Here is a 17,203-nt window from a genome sequence, read left to right on the forward strand (position 1 = left end):
CAGAGAGCTAGACTGTTCTTTCCAATAGCGTGTTGTCAGCAACAAAGCACCCACTTACTACACAAGATAGAAAAAGGCCTTGAAGAACAAAAGCACTGCTAATGAGTTGACTACTATTTAGTGGCCCCAGTGGTTCATCTGAACATGAAAACTGATAAAATGAGGGAGAATGTATATCTATAATAAAGGCACAAGGTCACTGTCATCTGACAACTAGGTTGAAATGTACCACTGAGAAGATCTACTGTGGACACTAGAAATTGGTGCAGGGCCATGGTCTGCATGGTGCGGTGGGCCCAGAAGGCAGACAGGACTTCCCTGCTTCCTAGGTCTTTGACCATTGTTGGGGCTGTTTGGCCATGTACATGAATAAGATAGGATCCTCTTTGTCATATACAATTCTATTGCTCAATTCAGCCTTTTTATTTAACAAGGATATAAAAGAACAGGATTTGCAGGCAGAACACTTATATTGGACTCCTGTTCTAGCTTTTACTTCTCGTTATCCATGTTCATGCTTAGGGAAGTCACATGACAACACTTAGCCAGTTATCTCTTTCTTAAAATGGGCATTGAGTACCAAACAATGTATACATGTGAAAATACTTGGGAAATTACCAAGTGTGATATAAGGAGAGTTATTAATTTCTAGAGGGCATCCTTAGCATTTCCTTCTCTCAAATATTTATTTGTTACTTGGGCTGGGTGAAGATTCATTTGAAAGGGTGCTTAGAGTTAAGATAAAGATATATTTTTAGTCCAGTCTTACTACTACTAAAAAGCCAAATAAAAAGGAATGAGAACTAGTTTGGTTTCTGTGCACTCTACAATTTGTAGGCTACATTCATGGTTAGCCACATTCAAATGACAATTTGCAGAACAATCACTGTTTATATTGGAAACACAATTGAAAGAACTTTGTCTTGAGCAAAAGTTTTTGTCTTCTATCTTTTTTAGCTACTTAACATAAGAGTCATCTTGGGCTAATGTGAAAAGGGAACAACTATTGGCAAAGTCAAGGATCAAGGTTTTGTTTATAAACATTTTGTCAAATAAACACATCTGTTGGACCTGAAGCCTCCTTGGTTTATTACAGCAATTGCTTACTGTGAGTAAGCAACGAGGTGCTTGAATTTCACATCTGTGAAATACATATTACGTTTCCTAGCAGGAGAGAAGACTCAGTCAATATTTTTTCAGTAAACACAGGTCTCATTCAGAGTTCTGTTTAATCAAATAGATATTGTCCTCGACACTGAACTACACGCTGGGCCTCATTAATGAACGTGACTATTGGTAGTTCCTTGTTTAAAGCCGCCACTCCATTTTATTTTTCTTGAGCTTTAACACACACACCATCTGGCGCAGATTGATAAGCAAGGGAGTACAGCAGGCAGCAGTTCCCTGGAATGAGACTGTCAACTCCTGAATCAAAGCTCTCTGATGCAGTCTAAACTCACTGCCACTGTCAAGATTCATTCCCAACTGCTCTGCTCCTGCTCCTTCCAGGCCCTTCGGTGAGCTGGACACAGCTTTCCTGATTGCTTTAGAAACCATGAACATTCTGCCAGACTGTCCTCACTATCAGAAAGTGTAGATTCCTCCTCTGCAAAATCAGGAAGTAGAGGTACCAACCTTATACTTTGTAGGTTTTCAATGAAATAATCTAGTTACATGTTAGTTACTCTAATCACCATCATCACCATCTCTGAATCCCTCATAACCCCCAGCATAGTGCCCTGCACTGTGATAACAAGGGAGCAATTACCATTCACTGGATCCCATTCACTGATGAATTATAGATTTGGAATGAAATTAATCAGATTGCACTTTCAATTTCTTTTCTTTTCAAAAAAATATATCTTTATTGATTTCAGAGAGAAAGAGAGAGGAAGAGATAGAAACATCAATGATGAGAGAGAATCATTGATCCGCTACCTTCTGCACTCCCTCACTCCTACCCTCCCCGCCCCCCTCACCTCCACACACACTGGGGAGTAAACCCAGAACCTGGGCATGTGCCCTGACTGGGAATCGAACTGTGACCTCCTGGCTCATAGGTCAAGGATCAACCACTTATGCTAAAAGTGCAATTTCTTAAAGCACTTTTAGCATACCATGTTCTGATTTGGTGTGTGTGTTGGGGTCGGGGGGCAGTGCGGGGAAGCGGCCCAGAGAGAGTAACTACTTACCAATTGTTCAAACCCCAACCCTAGAGAACAATCGTTAGATCTGTGCTTACAAAAGTTCCAAGTATCATTCTTGGTACACTGTACTAGACATTTGACAAAAGGTCTGAGAGATAAAAAGAGTTCCTATTTTATTGTTTTGCAGAAAAGACACAGGCTTACAGTGACTTGCCTAGAGTCTAAGAAAAAGGCATGTTGTTTTTGGATATTCCTTCTTGAGTTAAACTATGTGAAGCCAAATTTTATTTTGTGTTTAATCACATGGGAGCCATTATCTTCAGTAAATGTTTTCTTAGGACGTCCAGGCAATGGAAAATTCCTCCAGAGGGCTGCTTAGTCGGCAGGTGTTTTCCATGTTACTTAACTGAAGAGCTCTCTGCTCGTCAGATGGAGTGAATAAGGGAAGAGGTTATCAGTGTCTCTCAACCCGGCAGCTCTTTAGAACCGCTCAGAGCCTAAAAGCGTCTGAGCCTGGCCCCACTCTGCAAGATTTTGCTTTGGGATAATCTGGCCAGGCATCAAAATTCTTAAAATCTTTTTTAAGTGACTCTAAGAAGAGTTTCCATCTAGTTCTTCCCGCTCAGCATTCTGTGATTCTATGCTTTCTCCATATTTATACATCGGGCACATTAAAATTCCATCCTCTTTGTAACCTTCCTCAATAGGGACATTTTTTTAACTTCAGAAAATTATGAAGCCTAATAGGAATTAACAAATTTGCTCTTCTGAAATATAAACACTTGATTTTACAGAGGAATTGCCAGGATTGTTCTGTAGTTACATGTGAGATGCCATCGGAGTGGTAACCAAAAGCCTCTTAATTGTACAAAATCAAAGTTATCACCTGTCTTTCCTCTTTCTAAATTCATTTAACAGAATAAAGCTTTCCCAGATGATTCTTCCCTTTGAAATTTACAAAGTGGTGGCCTGAATTCCATGTATTATTATAATAATACCAGAGGCCCGATGCACGAAATTCGTACAAGAGTAGGCCTTCCTACCTCCCGGCTGCTGGCACTGGCTTCCCTCTGGCACCTGGGACCCAGGCTTCCCTTGCAGCCCCATCCAGAAGGTTGTCTGGAAGGACATCTGGTCTAATTAGCATATTATGCTTTTATTATTATAGATAAACAATGTAGATGGGTAATAGTAATAATGAGAGCAATAATAATGTCTTTGTTCATTGTTTTGGGCTGTTTAGATTAGGATTTACTTGTTGGGGCCATGTGCACTTGCACATCACATGTTCATAATGAGTAGTGTTTGCACCTGCTAAGATAGGAAGTTTTAATGAAAGACTATGTACCCTAATGTTTATGATAGATTATTGTGGTTGAATATTCAAACTTGTCTAGCACCGGCTGCAGATTCTGTGCTGATGTACTTGCCATTACTTATAGTAACCCTAACTCTATAAGATCATTGAGACAGGTATATACAATGTCTCTAGAAGCACCCAAAAGGAATCTATACTAATAAAAGGGTAATATGCTAATTAGACCGGACATCTTCCAGACATCTTTCGGATGTCTTTCCGGACAAAGCCAAGGTGGCGGGGACTGAGGCAGAGGAAGTTAGGGGCAATCAGGCCAGCAGGGGAGGGCAGTTCAGGCCAAACAGGCCAGCAGGGGAGCAGTTAGGGGGTGATCAGGCAGGCAGGCAGGCAAGCGGTTAGGAGCCAGTGGTCCCAGATTGCGAGAGGGATGTCCGACTGCCAGTTTAGGCCCAATCCCTGCGGGCAGTTGGACACCCCCCGAGGGGTCCCAGATTGGAGAGGGTATAGGCTGGGCTGAGGGACCACCCCCATGCATGAATTTCATGCACCGGGCCTCTAGTAGTGAATAAAGGAATAGTGCAGATTCCATAAATAGAATACATCAGGAAAATTAGCAAGTAAACCCCCCCCCCCCCCACACACACACACCATTCTCTCTCCAATTTTCTACATCACAGAAAGGCCACTTTGTTTCAATCTTGCAATATCTTCTAAGTCAGCCTCTTCAAACCCAAATGACTTAATTGGCAATGCTTTTACAATATAGTTGGTGCATTTTGCTTTGGGGAATTATTTATGGGCTTACCATGAGTTATTTCCTTTTACAAACATCATTGAAGCTCACCACTTCTGGAAAGCCTCACCTGTTTAAGTGGAATATGATCCCATTAACCTCTGGCTGTATCTTCAGAGGATATATCAGAAGTCATATTTGTAGAGGCATATGATGCCATTCTATGCACTATGTATGAAAGCACGTCAGCAGGTCTCTTTTACTTCTCTAATTTTAGCATGAGGGCCATTGACCATGCTCTTTCACCTGCCTAGAATATATTTGATTCTACCAGCAACCTCAACATCTAATTCTTTTCATATCCCTCCTTGGTTATTTTTGTTCTGGGAGGCTTTCTCTGATCTCCCTTGTTCCACTGATTTGCATGGCCTTGTTGCATCTCTCCAAAGTCTCACTTTTATATTTATTTGAGTATTCATTTCATTAATATCTGTCTCTCTTGGTAGGCTGTAACTCTGTGACCCACAAACCCAGAATCTGTGGTTGGTCTTGTTTACTAGTATATTTCTAGCATTTAGCCCCTGGATCCTAGTAGGTGACTAATTGTTGAATGACTAGATAAATAAGAAACTGTGTTTGCTCTTTGAAACATAGCTACAGTTCTACTTCACCTATGAGTTTTGCGATACTTAAAGAAATTTCAAAACTCATGTTTTTTTTTCAATATTTTAAAAATTAAAAGTAATGATTTAAGAAGAAAGTTAATTGTGCAAAATAATGAAATTTACTAAATAATTTATTACAGTGAATTTGAAAAACTGTAATTTTAAAAAAAGTCACCCTTAATCTCATCACATTAACCCATCAACTACTTTTATTTCATCAAAGGACATGTCCTAAAGCTGCAGTGATTCTGGAACTTAGATCTAAATGTCTTTTGTTTCCTCCCCTCCCCCTAATTCTTTGCATGACAAAGGGCTGCTTCCTAAACTCTGGTTGGAAATCAGGATCTATGAGAAATAGCCTTTTGTTCCTTTATACTGTATCTAAAACAAAACAAAACAGTGCCATCTAGAGATCAGAGTGCTAAAATGTTCACACAAAATAGCCCCAAGCTAGGTGTCAAGCTAAGCAGCACCTTTCAACTCTGCTGAGCTTCAGGAGCCAGACAGACCCACTGTGCCAAATTCAGAAGTAACACCGGTCTCAGTTGATTTAAGACTTTTTCTGTCTGTAGAATCTTACCTGAAATCACAGAAACTATTCTCTCGTTTTTGCATCTGAGAGTTGGGTATTGTTTTAACAAGAGATCCCTTAATTCTTTAAAACCACCTCAGTCACCTTGACTAAGATGTGGGTAACTGTGATTCAGTTCTTCTTGACTAAGGTTAGGATAAAATGTTCAGATATAAAAATAGTTGAATTATATACTGAACAATTACAGTTTCCTCCTTATTAATGTTACATGGTCTTTCCAGTAACTTTAAAGCAAATGATTATTTCTAGCCTTAGACGTAAAGAAAATTAAATCTAGAAGAACCCACTTTGACCCCGAATAGCAAAAGCAATCTTGAGAAAGAGTAACAAAGCTGGAGGTATCATGCTCCCTGATTTCAAACTATATTGCAAAGCTATAATAATCATAACATACAGTATTGGCATTAAAAACAGACACAAAGATGAAAGAGAATAGAGAGCCCAGACATAAAGCCACACTTATGTGGCCTATTAATTTATGACAAGGGAACCAGGAATATATAGTGGAGAAAGAACTGTCTCTTCAATAAATGATGTTTGGAAAACTGACAGCCACATGTGAAAGAATGGAACTGGATTCCTGTCTTACACCAGACACAACAATCAACTCAAAATGGATTAAAAACTTGAATGTAAAACCTGAAACCATAAAACTCATAGAAGAAAAGACAGGCAGTAAGCTCCTTGACATTGGTCTTGGCAAAGATATTTTGGATTTGACACTAAAAACAAAGGCAAGTAAAGCAAAAATTAACATGTAGGACTACATCAAATAAAAAAAATCCTGCACATCAAATAAAACCATCAACAAAATGAAAAGGCAACATACCAAATGGAAGAAAATATTTGCAAATCACATATCTAATTAAAGATTAATATCCCCAAAATACAAAGACCTCATACAACTCAACAGCAGAAAACCCCAAACAATCAGATTTAAAAATGGGCAGAGAATTTGAGTAGATATTTCTTCAAAGAAGACATACAGATGTCTAACAGGTACATTAAAAGGTGCTCAACATTACTAATCATCAGGTAAATGCAAATCAAATCCATAATGAGATATTACCTCACACCTGTTAAAATGGCTATTATCAAAAAGGTAAGAAATAACAAGGGTTGGTAAGGATGTAGAGAAAACATAACCCTCTGTGCACTGTTGGTGGGATTGCAAATGGGTCCAGCCACTCTGGAAAACAGTATGAAGGTTCCTCAAAATATTAAGAATAGAACTATCATATGATCCAACAATTCCACTTCTGGGTATTTATCTGAAACAACCACGACAAACAAACAAAAAGAAAACACTAATTTTCAAAGATATATGCACCTCTATGTTCATTTCAGCATTATTTACAATAGCCAAGAAATGGGAATAACCTGTGTCCATCAATGGATGAGCAGATAAAGAGAATGTGACACACACACACACACACACACACACACACACACACACACACTGGGGTCTCATTTGGCTATTAAAATAAAAAAGGAAATCTTGACATTTATGACAACATGGATGGACCTTGATGGCATTATGCTAAGTGACATCAGACAGAGAAAAACAAATACCATACAATCTCTTTTATATGTTGAACTAGAGGCCCAGTGCATGAAATTCATGCACAGGTAGGGTCCCTAGGCCTGGCTGGTGACCAGGGCCGGTCGGGGCCTTCTGGCTGCTGGCTGGGGCCTCCCTTCCCCAGTTGCTGGATGCTGGCCAGAGCCTCCTGGTGGTCAGCACATGTCATAGTGAGCGATAGAACTCCAGGTCTCCCAGTCGAACTCGCGCGGGGACACCTTGCCTTTTATATATATAGATAAGAAAAAATCCTAACCAAAACAGAACTCATAGATATAGAGAACAGATTGGCAGTTGCCAGAGATGGGGGCTGGGGGTTGGGCAAAATGGATGAAAGGGGTCAAAAGGTACAAACGTCCAGTTGTAAAATAAGTCATGGGGATGTAATATACAGCATGGTGCCTATAGTTAATACTGTATTGCACATTTGAAAGTTGCTAAGAGAATAGATCTTAAAAGTTCTCGTCACAAGAAAAAATTTTTGTAACTATGTAAGGTGGTGGATGTTAATAACACTTATTGTGGTGATCATTTTGCAATATATAAAAAAAATCAATCATTATGTTGTATATCTGAAACTAATATAATGTTTTGTCAATTACATCTCAATAAAAATATTATAAGAATTCAATTTGCATATCAGGAGATTAGCACATTTTCTTAATTTAAAGTTCTGGTGAAAACCTGGTGGCAGTTCCATTGTAGCATTTGGTTAAACCAAGTACCAGCTGACTAATGAACAAAATAGAGGTAGCATTATTTTGGGATCACTAGATGCCTTGTAACGGCAACCTTTATGGTCATGCATGTTTTATTCTCTCTTTGTTATGTTTTCCAGAGGGATAACCAATTGGCTGAGAGAGTAACAAATGAAAAGTAACTTGACTCCATTGACCTGCTTAACTCCGTATGGGAACGATGGAAAGGAGCAACTGTTTGCTTTGAAACAGTGGAACAGGTATGGAACAGATCCTTTCGGTTCTGCCTTCCTGTATTTCTTTGCACATCTATTTCCAGACCAGTTAAAAACGTCACGTTGTTCCTGATTGAGAACACAGAATCGGAGTTATAGGAACAGGTACTGTGCGTATTGTAACATCTCTGAGTTGTGTGTCTTGAGGTTGCTGTTTATATAAGTACCAGTGCAATTAAGAGAGAATTATTTTTCAATAGTAAATAAGTAATTATGCTAGGAATAATTATAATTTTAAAATAGAATTAGCTTTTTGAATGTGTGTTTAGCTTTAAGATACACAATTTGAATAAGGAGATTTTCCTCCAATAAATAGAGTCCTATGGAGGAATTACAGAAGTAGTAACAGAATAGTAGAGCATGTTGGTTTTCCCAATCCAAGCCATCAAAAGAGTTTTTGCTGTGTTTAATGATTATCTCCCCTGACCATTTTCTTTTTCTCAACTATGAAGGGACCCTGCCAAGAAAAGCATTGTTTGATTTTTTTTTCCATTTTTCAGAATTCACATAATAGATATAGACGAAGCTTCTTTTTTTTTTTTGAAAGGAACATTTCAAGTGAACGTAAAGAATTTAGAACAGCATTTGTAGAACCTTTAAAATATGCGTTTATTTTGCATTGGATACCTATCATCAGCAGCATGCTGAATCTTCTTTCAATTATACCTATAAGGGACAGGGTGACCATATATGGTTTGGTAGTGACTGTATAGTAATCAATGCTTTAAGAAATTATGATATTAATGAATTATAATGTAGCTAGAACTAATTTAAGTCCAGAAGATTAAGTATCAAGTACTGGATGATCAAGATTAAATTAATAACTGCATGACATTTTTTACTCCATTGGATAGCTTATGGATGAGAGACTATGAATAAATAATAATGACTTGAATTTTGCATAGGAATATTAGAATTCAAAGGCTACAGAAAAAGAATTCATAAAATTATATTTTATATAAGGAGTTAAATAAGGGTATGATTCCATTATTTAAGGTTATTTAAGGAGAGATTTTAGGGAATGTTTTCACTATTACTCTGTAGTTTGTATGTTCTCAGAGCATTATATATTTTTACACATTAAAACAACTAAGGGTTTCAATGTATTACTCTATTGAATTTGAAACTAAATGTTGTCTGTATCAATAATATATGAAGAGTCTGGTTTCTAGCTCAGCAAGGAAACAGGAAAAGTAGAAGTTGTTGCTGTTGGATGTGCAGAGAGCAACCTTGCAGTCTTTTGGTTGCTTTATGTTTCAGTTTGTAGTTAGCCAACCTCTAACCACATTGACCAACTTTAATTAAAGACTGAAAGGAAATCTTTGGTGAATAAGGCAAAGAAGGTGATAGATAGAATAAAAAATTTCCAAACTCCCCTATAACAACCCATTCTGAATATTATTTAACCCACATCACAGAGCAAGTCAGCTACCATATTTCACTTAGGTGCAGATTACAGTGTGATTAGATTTATAATTGAAGAGATGATTTGAAAAAATACATAAACCAAAGGAATAGCCAGTTATGATGTCTTTGCTGGTGTGAGTTTTTATGTATGAAATTATTTGAGATGCAATCTGCCTTTTTTTTTTCCATTGGGAAGAGGAGTGCGTAGAGGGATGGCCATGGGACAGGGAAGGCTAAAACCCAGGCTGTTTCCAGTACTATTCTCTGGAAATGGTAGCCCCCAACTGACCCCATCTCTGTTGTTCCACACCTGGGATAACTTTGAAGGAGGCAGCCTTAGAAAAAAAATGTTCCAGTCAAACTGTCAAAATGTCCCTCTTCTTTCAACCCCCAAACCAGAAAATCTTCTTTCATTTAATTACCCAACAGACATTTATTGCATACCTAATAGGTGCCAGGCACAATGCCAGGACTCAAAGCTGAATCCCTGTCCTCCAGAAGATTCCTTTTCGTTCAGTTTGCCTTCTATACTTAGTACTAGTTTAACCCTGAACACTAGTTTCATTATTGGCTTTCAGTTTTGCATCCCATATTAATTTGCAATCTCCCTAAAGACCAGGCCTGCACTGCAGATTTTGAAAAATAAGTAACTGAATTGTCTGCTGTGGGTGTTAACATAACATGTTTAGCAGATTATCTTCAATACTATATACATCTTTTTCCTGGATTAGTGACAGCAAGACCCAAATATGAGGGAATTAAAGCTGGTCATGGAGTAGGATGCTCTCAAAGTGAAGATTGTGTATGTCTGTGCCTTGTTAAAACTGATTTTAGGACTATCAGTTGATTTTTGGGAACCCTGACATCTGTCTTATTTCATGATACAGATGAAGAGTGAATACATTTCCCCCTCAAATTACAACTTCCTTTTGAATGCTGAATATAGAGAAAAATAGATAAAGCAAAGGTAACTATTTGCCATACTTTTCTTCTTAGTGCTCTTGACTAGCTAGATACACTTTCTTTATGGAAGCATGTTGACCCAAATTTATTTATTTATTTCTTCTTGTTCTTCTTCTTGTTCTTTCTTTTTTTTTTTAAATATATCTTCCTTCTCCTTTCCTTCTCCTTCTCCCTCCTTCCTTCTCCTTCCTTCTCCTTCCTTCTCCTTCCTTCTCCTTCCTTCTCCTTCCTTCTCCTTCCTTCTCCTTCCTTCTCCTTCCTTCTCCTTCCTTCTCCTTCCTTCTCCTTCCTTCTCCTTCCTTCTCCTTCCTTCTCCTTCCTTCTCCTTCCTTCTCCTTCCTTCTCCTTCCTTCTCCTTCCTTCTCCTTCCTTCTCCTTCCTTCTCCTTCCCTTTCTTCTCCTTTCTTCTCCTCCTTCTCCTTCTCCTTCTCCTTCTCCTTCTCCTTCTTCTTCTTTTTTAATGTATTTTTATTGATTTCAAAGAGGAAAGGAGAGGGAGGAGAAAGAGAAACATCAATGATGAGAGAATCATTGATCGGCTGCCTCCTGCACTCCCCACACTGGAGATTGAGCCCACAATCCGGGCATGTGCCTCTACTGGGAATCACTGCTCCTTTTATCCATACTAGTAATGTCTACACAATACATCTGAATCTGTTTGGTTTGAATCTCTTAATATTCCCTTGTAATTTCCCCCAAAGTATTCATCCCCAAATATCTAGAAGTCACATTCAATTTAAAGGAAGACTATGTGCAGTGATTTAAGAAAAATCTATAATGATCCTGGTAAGCTTTATGTTATATTTTACCATAAAAGCAAAACAACAACAACAGCAACAGAAAAACACACACACATAAAAACTACTTAGATTGTCCGCTCCTCTGACCACAAGTTCCTTGAAAATCATCATTTATCTCTTGGCTTTGGGCCTTGTGTAGCAAGTGTTATCAGTGAATGAATGACTATAGCAGGGCCCAGAATGTGGTGTTAGGGATGTGGAGACACTCATGCTCAACTTAGGGAATCTATAGAAATAGAGCTGACAGCAGCAGAGCCCAACGGATACGTCCCAGTGTCAGGTGGGCTTGGTGGGAACCAACTTTCCAGCTCTGCTCCCAGCAGGCTAATAACCAAACCAACACAGGCAAGAGCAGAGCTTGCCCAATGTTGCCTGGTGGATCAGGATGGTTTTAGAGGCCCCTGAGGCGCCAGACTCAGTGAACGTTGTACAGTGAGTGGCATTAAGTACAATCACTATGATTTTAAACCATCATCACTGTATTTTTCCAGAACTTTTTAATCATCCCAAAAAAGAAACTCTGTACCCAGTAAACAATAACTCCCCATTCCCCACTCCCCTTCAGCCCCTGGTAACCTCTATTTTACTTTCTGTCTCTATGAATTTGCCTATTCAAGTTACCTCATATAAGAGGAACCATACAATATTTGTTCTTTTGTGACTGGCTTAGCATATTTTACTTAGCATAATGTTCAAGGTTCATCCATATTGTAGCAGGTGTCAGGATTCCATTTCTTTTTATCACAGAAAAATATCCCATTGTATGTACCTACCACATTTTCATTAATCGCTTTATGAACATTTGGGTTGTTCCCACCTTTTAGCTTTTATGAATAATTCTTCTATGAACAATGGTGTTCAGTTTTGTTTAATATATTAATTGATTGAATTCTTGTGTTTAGGCTCATTTTTTGTCTCCCATTTACAGATAGGGAAAGCCATGCAGCTGGGTCATGGCAAGGCCAACATTCCAACCCAGAGGGTCTGACTACAGTGCACTCCCTGATTTATACACTGTGCCGCCTTTAATAAAAATATTTACATTTTCCTTTGAACCTACTATATTCTGGGTATATCAGATGCATTATTTCTAAGTCTTTAAGATGTCCTTATGATGTCTTTTTTATCCTTATATTACAGGTGAGATATTAAGGTGTAGAGAGGTTAAGTGGTGGATGCAGGAATGCCCCTAGTGTGCTTGCTACTCTGCCTGGCCCTTCTTAGAGCCAGAAGATAGCAGGAAGATGGCCCTTGGGACTTGGGATAGCACAACTCTTTCCGGATAGACTTCAGGGAAAGGAGCTATCTCAGGGGCAGAGCCCATGAGCACTGTGGGGCCTCTGGTATCACATAGCTCCAGCAGTTCTAACCTGGCTTCCAAATAAGGCCAGGATTTTTTCCTTAATAAAAAGTTGTTTTTGTTTTTTTAAACTCTTGCCCTATGTTAGGCCAATAGGTCAAGGCAAAATGGATGATTATTTCCATTGTTGGCTAACTTTGGAAAGCAGACAAGGAAGGAGTTCTACAAGTTCTACAGATTTATTTAAAAATAAATCTACACATGCCTGACCTATGAGGATTGTTTCTCAATAATTCTGAATTAGTTGAATACTTAGATAACATCTTGCTTCTATTTTGCCATATGGACAAAACCATATTCTGTTTGTATAGCTGCCTGTAGCCTTTCATACTGACTTGAAGTTCTCCTTTTGGCAATCCTAACCCTTTACTCCCCTCATTTTGCAGCTGGTATAAAAATGTACTTCAGGTTGTCATTTTGCAAAAGGCCAGACATGAACTATCTTCCTTTTAGAATCCAGTATGCATAACCTTCATGGCTATTTCCCCCTTTTGGTTTTACAGCAGGAGAAAATGGCATGTAACGTCCCTAACCAAAGACAGCGGACTATGTCAACCTCTGGAGAAGCTCTGTATGAAATTCTTGGTCTGCATAAGGGAGCATCAAATGAAGAAATTAAGAAAACCTACAGGTACAGAGGCAGTTCAATGATGACATATCCTGTACTACTAGAGATGGTTATTTTGTGATTGGCAAGGGCCTTCAGTTAAAGATATTTGCTCTCTGCTAAGACCAGGTAATCTCAGTTTGGGAGCTCATGTTCCCTGTTCCATAAACACAGGCAGTTAGGAATAGAGAGGCAGACACTGATTTTATGAAAGAACTGTCTCATGATGCTGGGCCTTAGGAAAGGGCAGCCTATGTAAGCCTACAATGAGAGAGGTAGGGGTGAGAGAAGGGTGGGGGGAAGAAAGGGAGGGAAAGAGAGGAGGAAGAGGAGGAGGAGAAGGAGTAGGAGGGGAAGGAGGAGAGAGATGGAGAGAGAGAGATCTCACTGTGAATGAATAGGAGTTGTGATTAAGCCCATAACCCATATAATATAGTTTCAACAAATCTTTTTTTTTTAAAGGGGGGTTTGTTGCTGTATTGTATGCTATACTTTTTAACTCTTCAGTTTTGATCTTTCATATCTGATCTAGTTTCAAGTTAGCTATTTTTGGGAAAATTTGAAACACTTTTTTATTTAAACCTCCAAGGATTTTTTTTAAAGGATTGAGTACAAAAATAATTTACTTATTATAGAAAAATTGGAAACTACCAAAAATAAAAATAACATATATCCATAATTCTATCTCTAATGATAATTATCATTGATATTTTTTCCTTCTAGTCTTTTTTTCCTGTTTAAATAAGACATTTTAAACTTAAATTGGATTCATCTATATTCTCTTTCACTTTAACAAGGTCCTATCATAAAAGTATACTGGTGTTATTAAATATTTTGATTTTTAATGCTATGGCTATTCTCTAATTACCTTGTTAGCTATTTTTAAAAACATGTACATTCTTTTAATTTTTCCCTAGAGTTAATTTCCTTGTACATAAAACATGATGTACATTTTCAATTATGTCCTTATTTATTGAGGAATAAAGTTGTGCTGTTAGAAAGAAAAATGAATCAAAATATAAATGAAAGTTTATTTTTAATTAGTTACTTCTTATTTGGCCTTGAATTAGGTTTTTAAAACTTATGGGGTTTTTTGATGTATGTAAGTTTAGAATTTTTAAGTAGATAAATTTGTTAGTCATTTACTTTATGGATTTTATCTTATCTATCATGGTTAAAAAGCCTCTCCCAATTACAATATTATAAAAATACTAGAGGTCCGGTGCACAAAATTTGTGCACAGGTAGGGTCCCTAGGCCTGGCTGGCAATCAGGGCCAATTGGGGCCTTCCTTCCCCTGGCTGCCGGCTGCTGGCCGAGGCCTTACTTAGTTCTGTGCTGCCCCCTTGTGGTCAGTGCACATCATAGCAGCCAGTCGAACTCCTGAGGGGACAATTTGCATATTAGCCTTGTATTATATAGGATTAACCCATTTCTTCTAGTACACTTATGATTTTACATTTTTTTATATTAAATATTTGGTCAATTTGGAGTTTAACATGAGGAATGAAGGTATGATTTCACATTTATTTTTTCCTAAATCACTACCCCACCAAAATTTATTGAATTCTCTCTTTTTATCTATTGATGGAAAAATTCTTTAGCTTTGTATTGGAACCTTCACTATGTGGTAAACTGTAGGACCCAAAAGGCCTTCAAGGAGCATGTGTTGAAGAATAAGTGACAGTGGTGGAAACTGCCATTTGAATCCAAACAGTTCTGTGAAAATGGTAAAGTTTGACCAAAGTCAGTGTCAATCTTCCAGCTTATATTTCACGTAAGGTAGTGGGGAGAGAAAGAGTCTTGGCCATTTTACTGGGTCCTAGAGCTATCCAGGTGTGTGCCTGGGAGCTGCTCAGCCCTGTGCCTGGACACCCTTGAACGAGGGTCACTAAACTTGACTTTTGAAGCTTTGGTGCTGAGACATTGTGCTGGGGTGGAAGTTGGGAATTAAAGTAATTGTATTATAAGCTTAATACCTACAAAGATGCTCTCCAAATTGAAAAAAAAAAGTGATGTCTAACTAACTACCTTGTAAGTTTTAAAATTCACTTTACAAATGTGACTTTTAATTGCCTTTATTAACTTTGTAAGCTAAAATTTCAGGTCATATCCTAATTAAGGCACTAATTATGCCGAGCTGTTTGCAAGTTTAATAATTACAACCTAAAGTCTTTTCATGTAGTCAACATCTTCTTATTAATTTTGTTTTAATGTCATACAAATATTATTTTTTCAGCTGATTAGGGTACTAGTATGCTGCCAAGAGCATCTGCTTCTATCTAAATTACACATTTGTATTCTGGAAGTTATTCAAAGTGTATGAGCAGGCTGAAAAACTATTCATAATATTATTGTTATATTCAGGGATCCGAATTAAAGCAGTCAAAATGTAGTGAAATTAAAAGTCAGTGAAATTTAATAAAATTACCAACTGTTGAATCCATACACTGCTTGACCTCTGTTGTAATCCTTGGTTGTGCTCTTGAAAACACGGCTGAGTTAGAAGACTTTTTTTTCTTCATTTATATTTTATTTTTGAATAGATAATATATTTACCTGATTAAAATGAGATCAAACAAACAGGTATACAAAAAATCTCCCTCATACATCAGATCTCCAAGTTATGTCTCAGGGGAAAGCAATTCCCTGTGTACCCTTCTAGAGAGATCACCTACCTCTATAAGCATATATCCAGACTTTCTCATCTGGGCAAGACAGTACAGGTTTGTCTTTCTCTGATCCTCCCTGCTAAGCATGCCTAAAAAGCCTTGGGAATAATGCAAGAGACAAGTAAAAGAGAACCCTGAAAGGTAGAAAAGAGAAGATGAATTGGTTAGGGACCACAAGCTAGAAACTGCATGTTAAATCCAGAGTAGCTGCCCATTAAAATAAAAAATATATATATAAATAGGAATCAGAGTCTCTTAATACAACAGCCAAAATGTCCACATGAATACCACTCATTGTACCAAGAACCAAGAAAATCACAAGTTACATGAGAAAAGATAATCATCTGACTTCCACACTGAGATGAACCAGATATTGGATTTATTGGTATTTTAAAGTAACTATAATAAAAAAGATTCAGCAAGCAATTACAAATTCTCTTGAAACAAGTGGAAAAAAAAATAGAAAGTTCACCAAAGAAATAGAAATTATAAAAAAAGAACCAAGTGGAAATTATAGAACTGGAAAATAGCACAAATGCTACAACAAACTAGAAGAGCTCTGTAGTAGAGGGAGCTGATTGAGGATAGAATCAGAGAAGCTGAGGACAGATCAATGGAACTTAACCAGCCTGAACAACAGAGAGAAAATAAACTGAAAATAAACAACAGAGTCTCAGGAACCTGTATGGCTGTAACAAAAGATCCAACATGTATAGGGAAAGAAAGAAAATGGGATCAAAAGACTGTTAAGAGAAATAATGACTAAAAATTCCCCGAGCTTGGCAAACCTATAAACCTAAAGATCAAGAAGCTGAGTGAACCATAAATAGGATAAATCTAAAGAAATCCATGCCAAGACACATCATAATTAAACTTCTGAGAGCTAAAGACAAAAAAACACACACAAAAAAAACCCTCAAAAGCAGACAGAGAAACAACACATTATTTATGAGGGAACATCAATTCAAATGACAGCAGATTTTTCATCTGAAACAACAGAGGCCAGAAGTGACACAACATTTTTCAAGTGTTAAAAATAAAGAGCTGTCAGCTGTAAATTCTGTGTTTGGTGATGCTATACTTCAGGAATTAAGGGAAAATAAAAATATTCTCAGATAAAGAAAGAAAATGATGAAAAAAGGAATCTTAGATCATCAGGAAGGGAGGAGGGAAAATGAAGAATGCAGAAATATGGGTAAATAAAATAGATTATCCTCCTCATTAGTTTTTAAATTACATATGATGATTAGTATAAAAATTATAACATTATCTGATACTCAAGACAATTACATCTAAAATTGAGGAGGATAATGGGAGCCAAATGGGAGTCAAGTTTCTGCACTTCACTCAAATTGATAAAACAATATCAGTAGAATATCAGTAGA

General features: G+C 37.5%; 1 protein-coding gene across 5 annotated transcripts in view; it reads left to right on the top strand.

The window, feature by feature from the left end:
- Positions 1–17,203, top strand: part of DNAJC5B (DnaJ (Hsp40) homolog, subfamily C, member 5 beta) — an 88,619-nt gene that overhangs the window by 44,403 nt on the left and 27,013 nt on the right. For 2 of the 5 annotated variants that reach the window (XM_014541014.1, XM_014541016.1), the window contains 3 exons: positions 7,876–7,995; positions 10,305–10,384; positions 13,044–13,171. In XM_014541014.1, the coding sequence (XP_014396500.1) occupies positions 13,053–13,171 (119 nt within the window). In that variant the 5' untranslated portion in view covers positions 7,876–7,995; positions 10,305–10,384; positions 13,044–13,052. The other 3 variants (XM_014541017.1, XM_014541015.1, XM_005867923.2) reach the window with 3 other exon arrangements.

The sequence above is a fragment of the Myotis brandtii genome, unplaced genomic scaffold (assembly GCF_000412655.1).
Source record: "Myotis brandtii unplaced genomic scaffold, ASM41265v1 scaffold254, whole genome shotgun sequence".
NCBI lineage: Eukaryota > Metazoa > Chordata > Mammalia > Chiroptera > Vespertilionidae > Myotis > Myotis brandtii.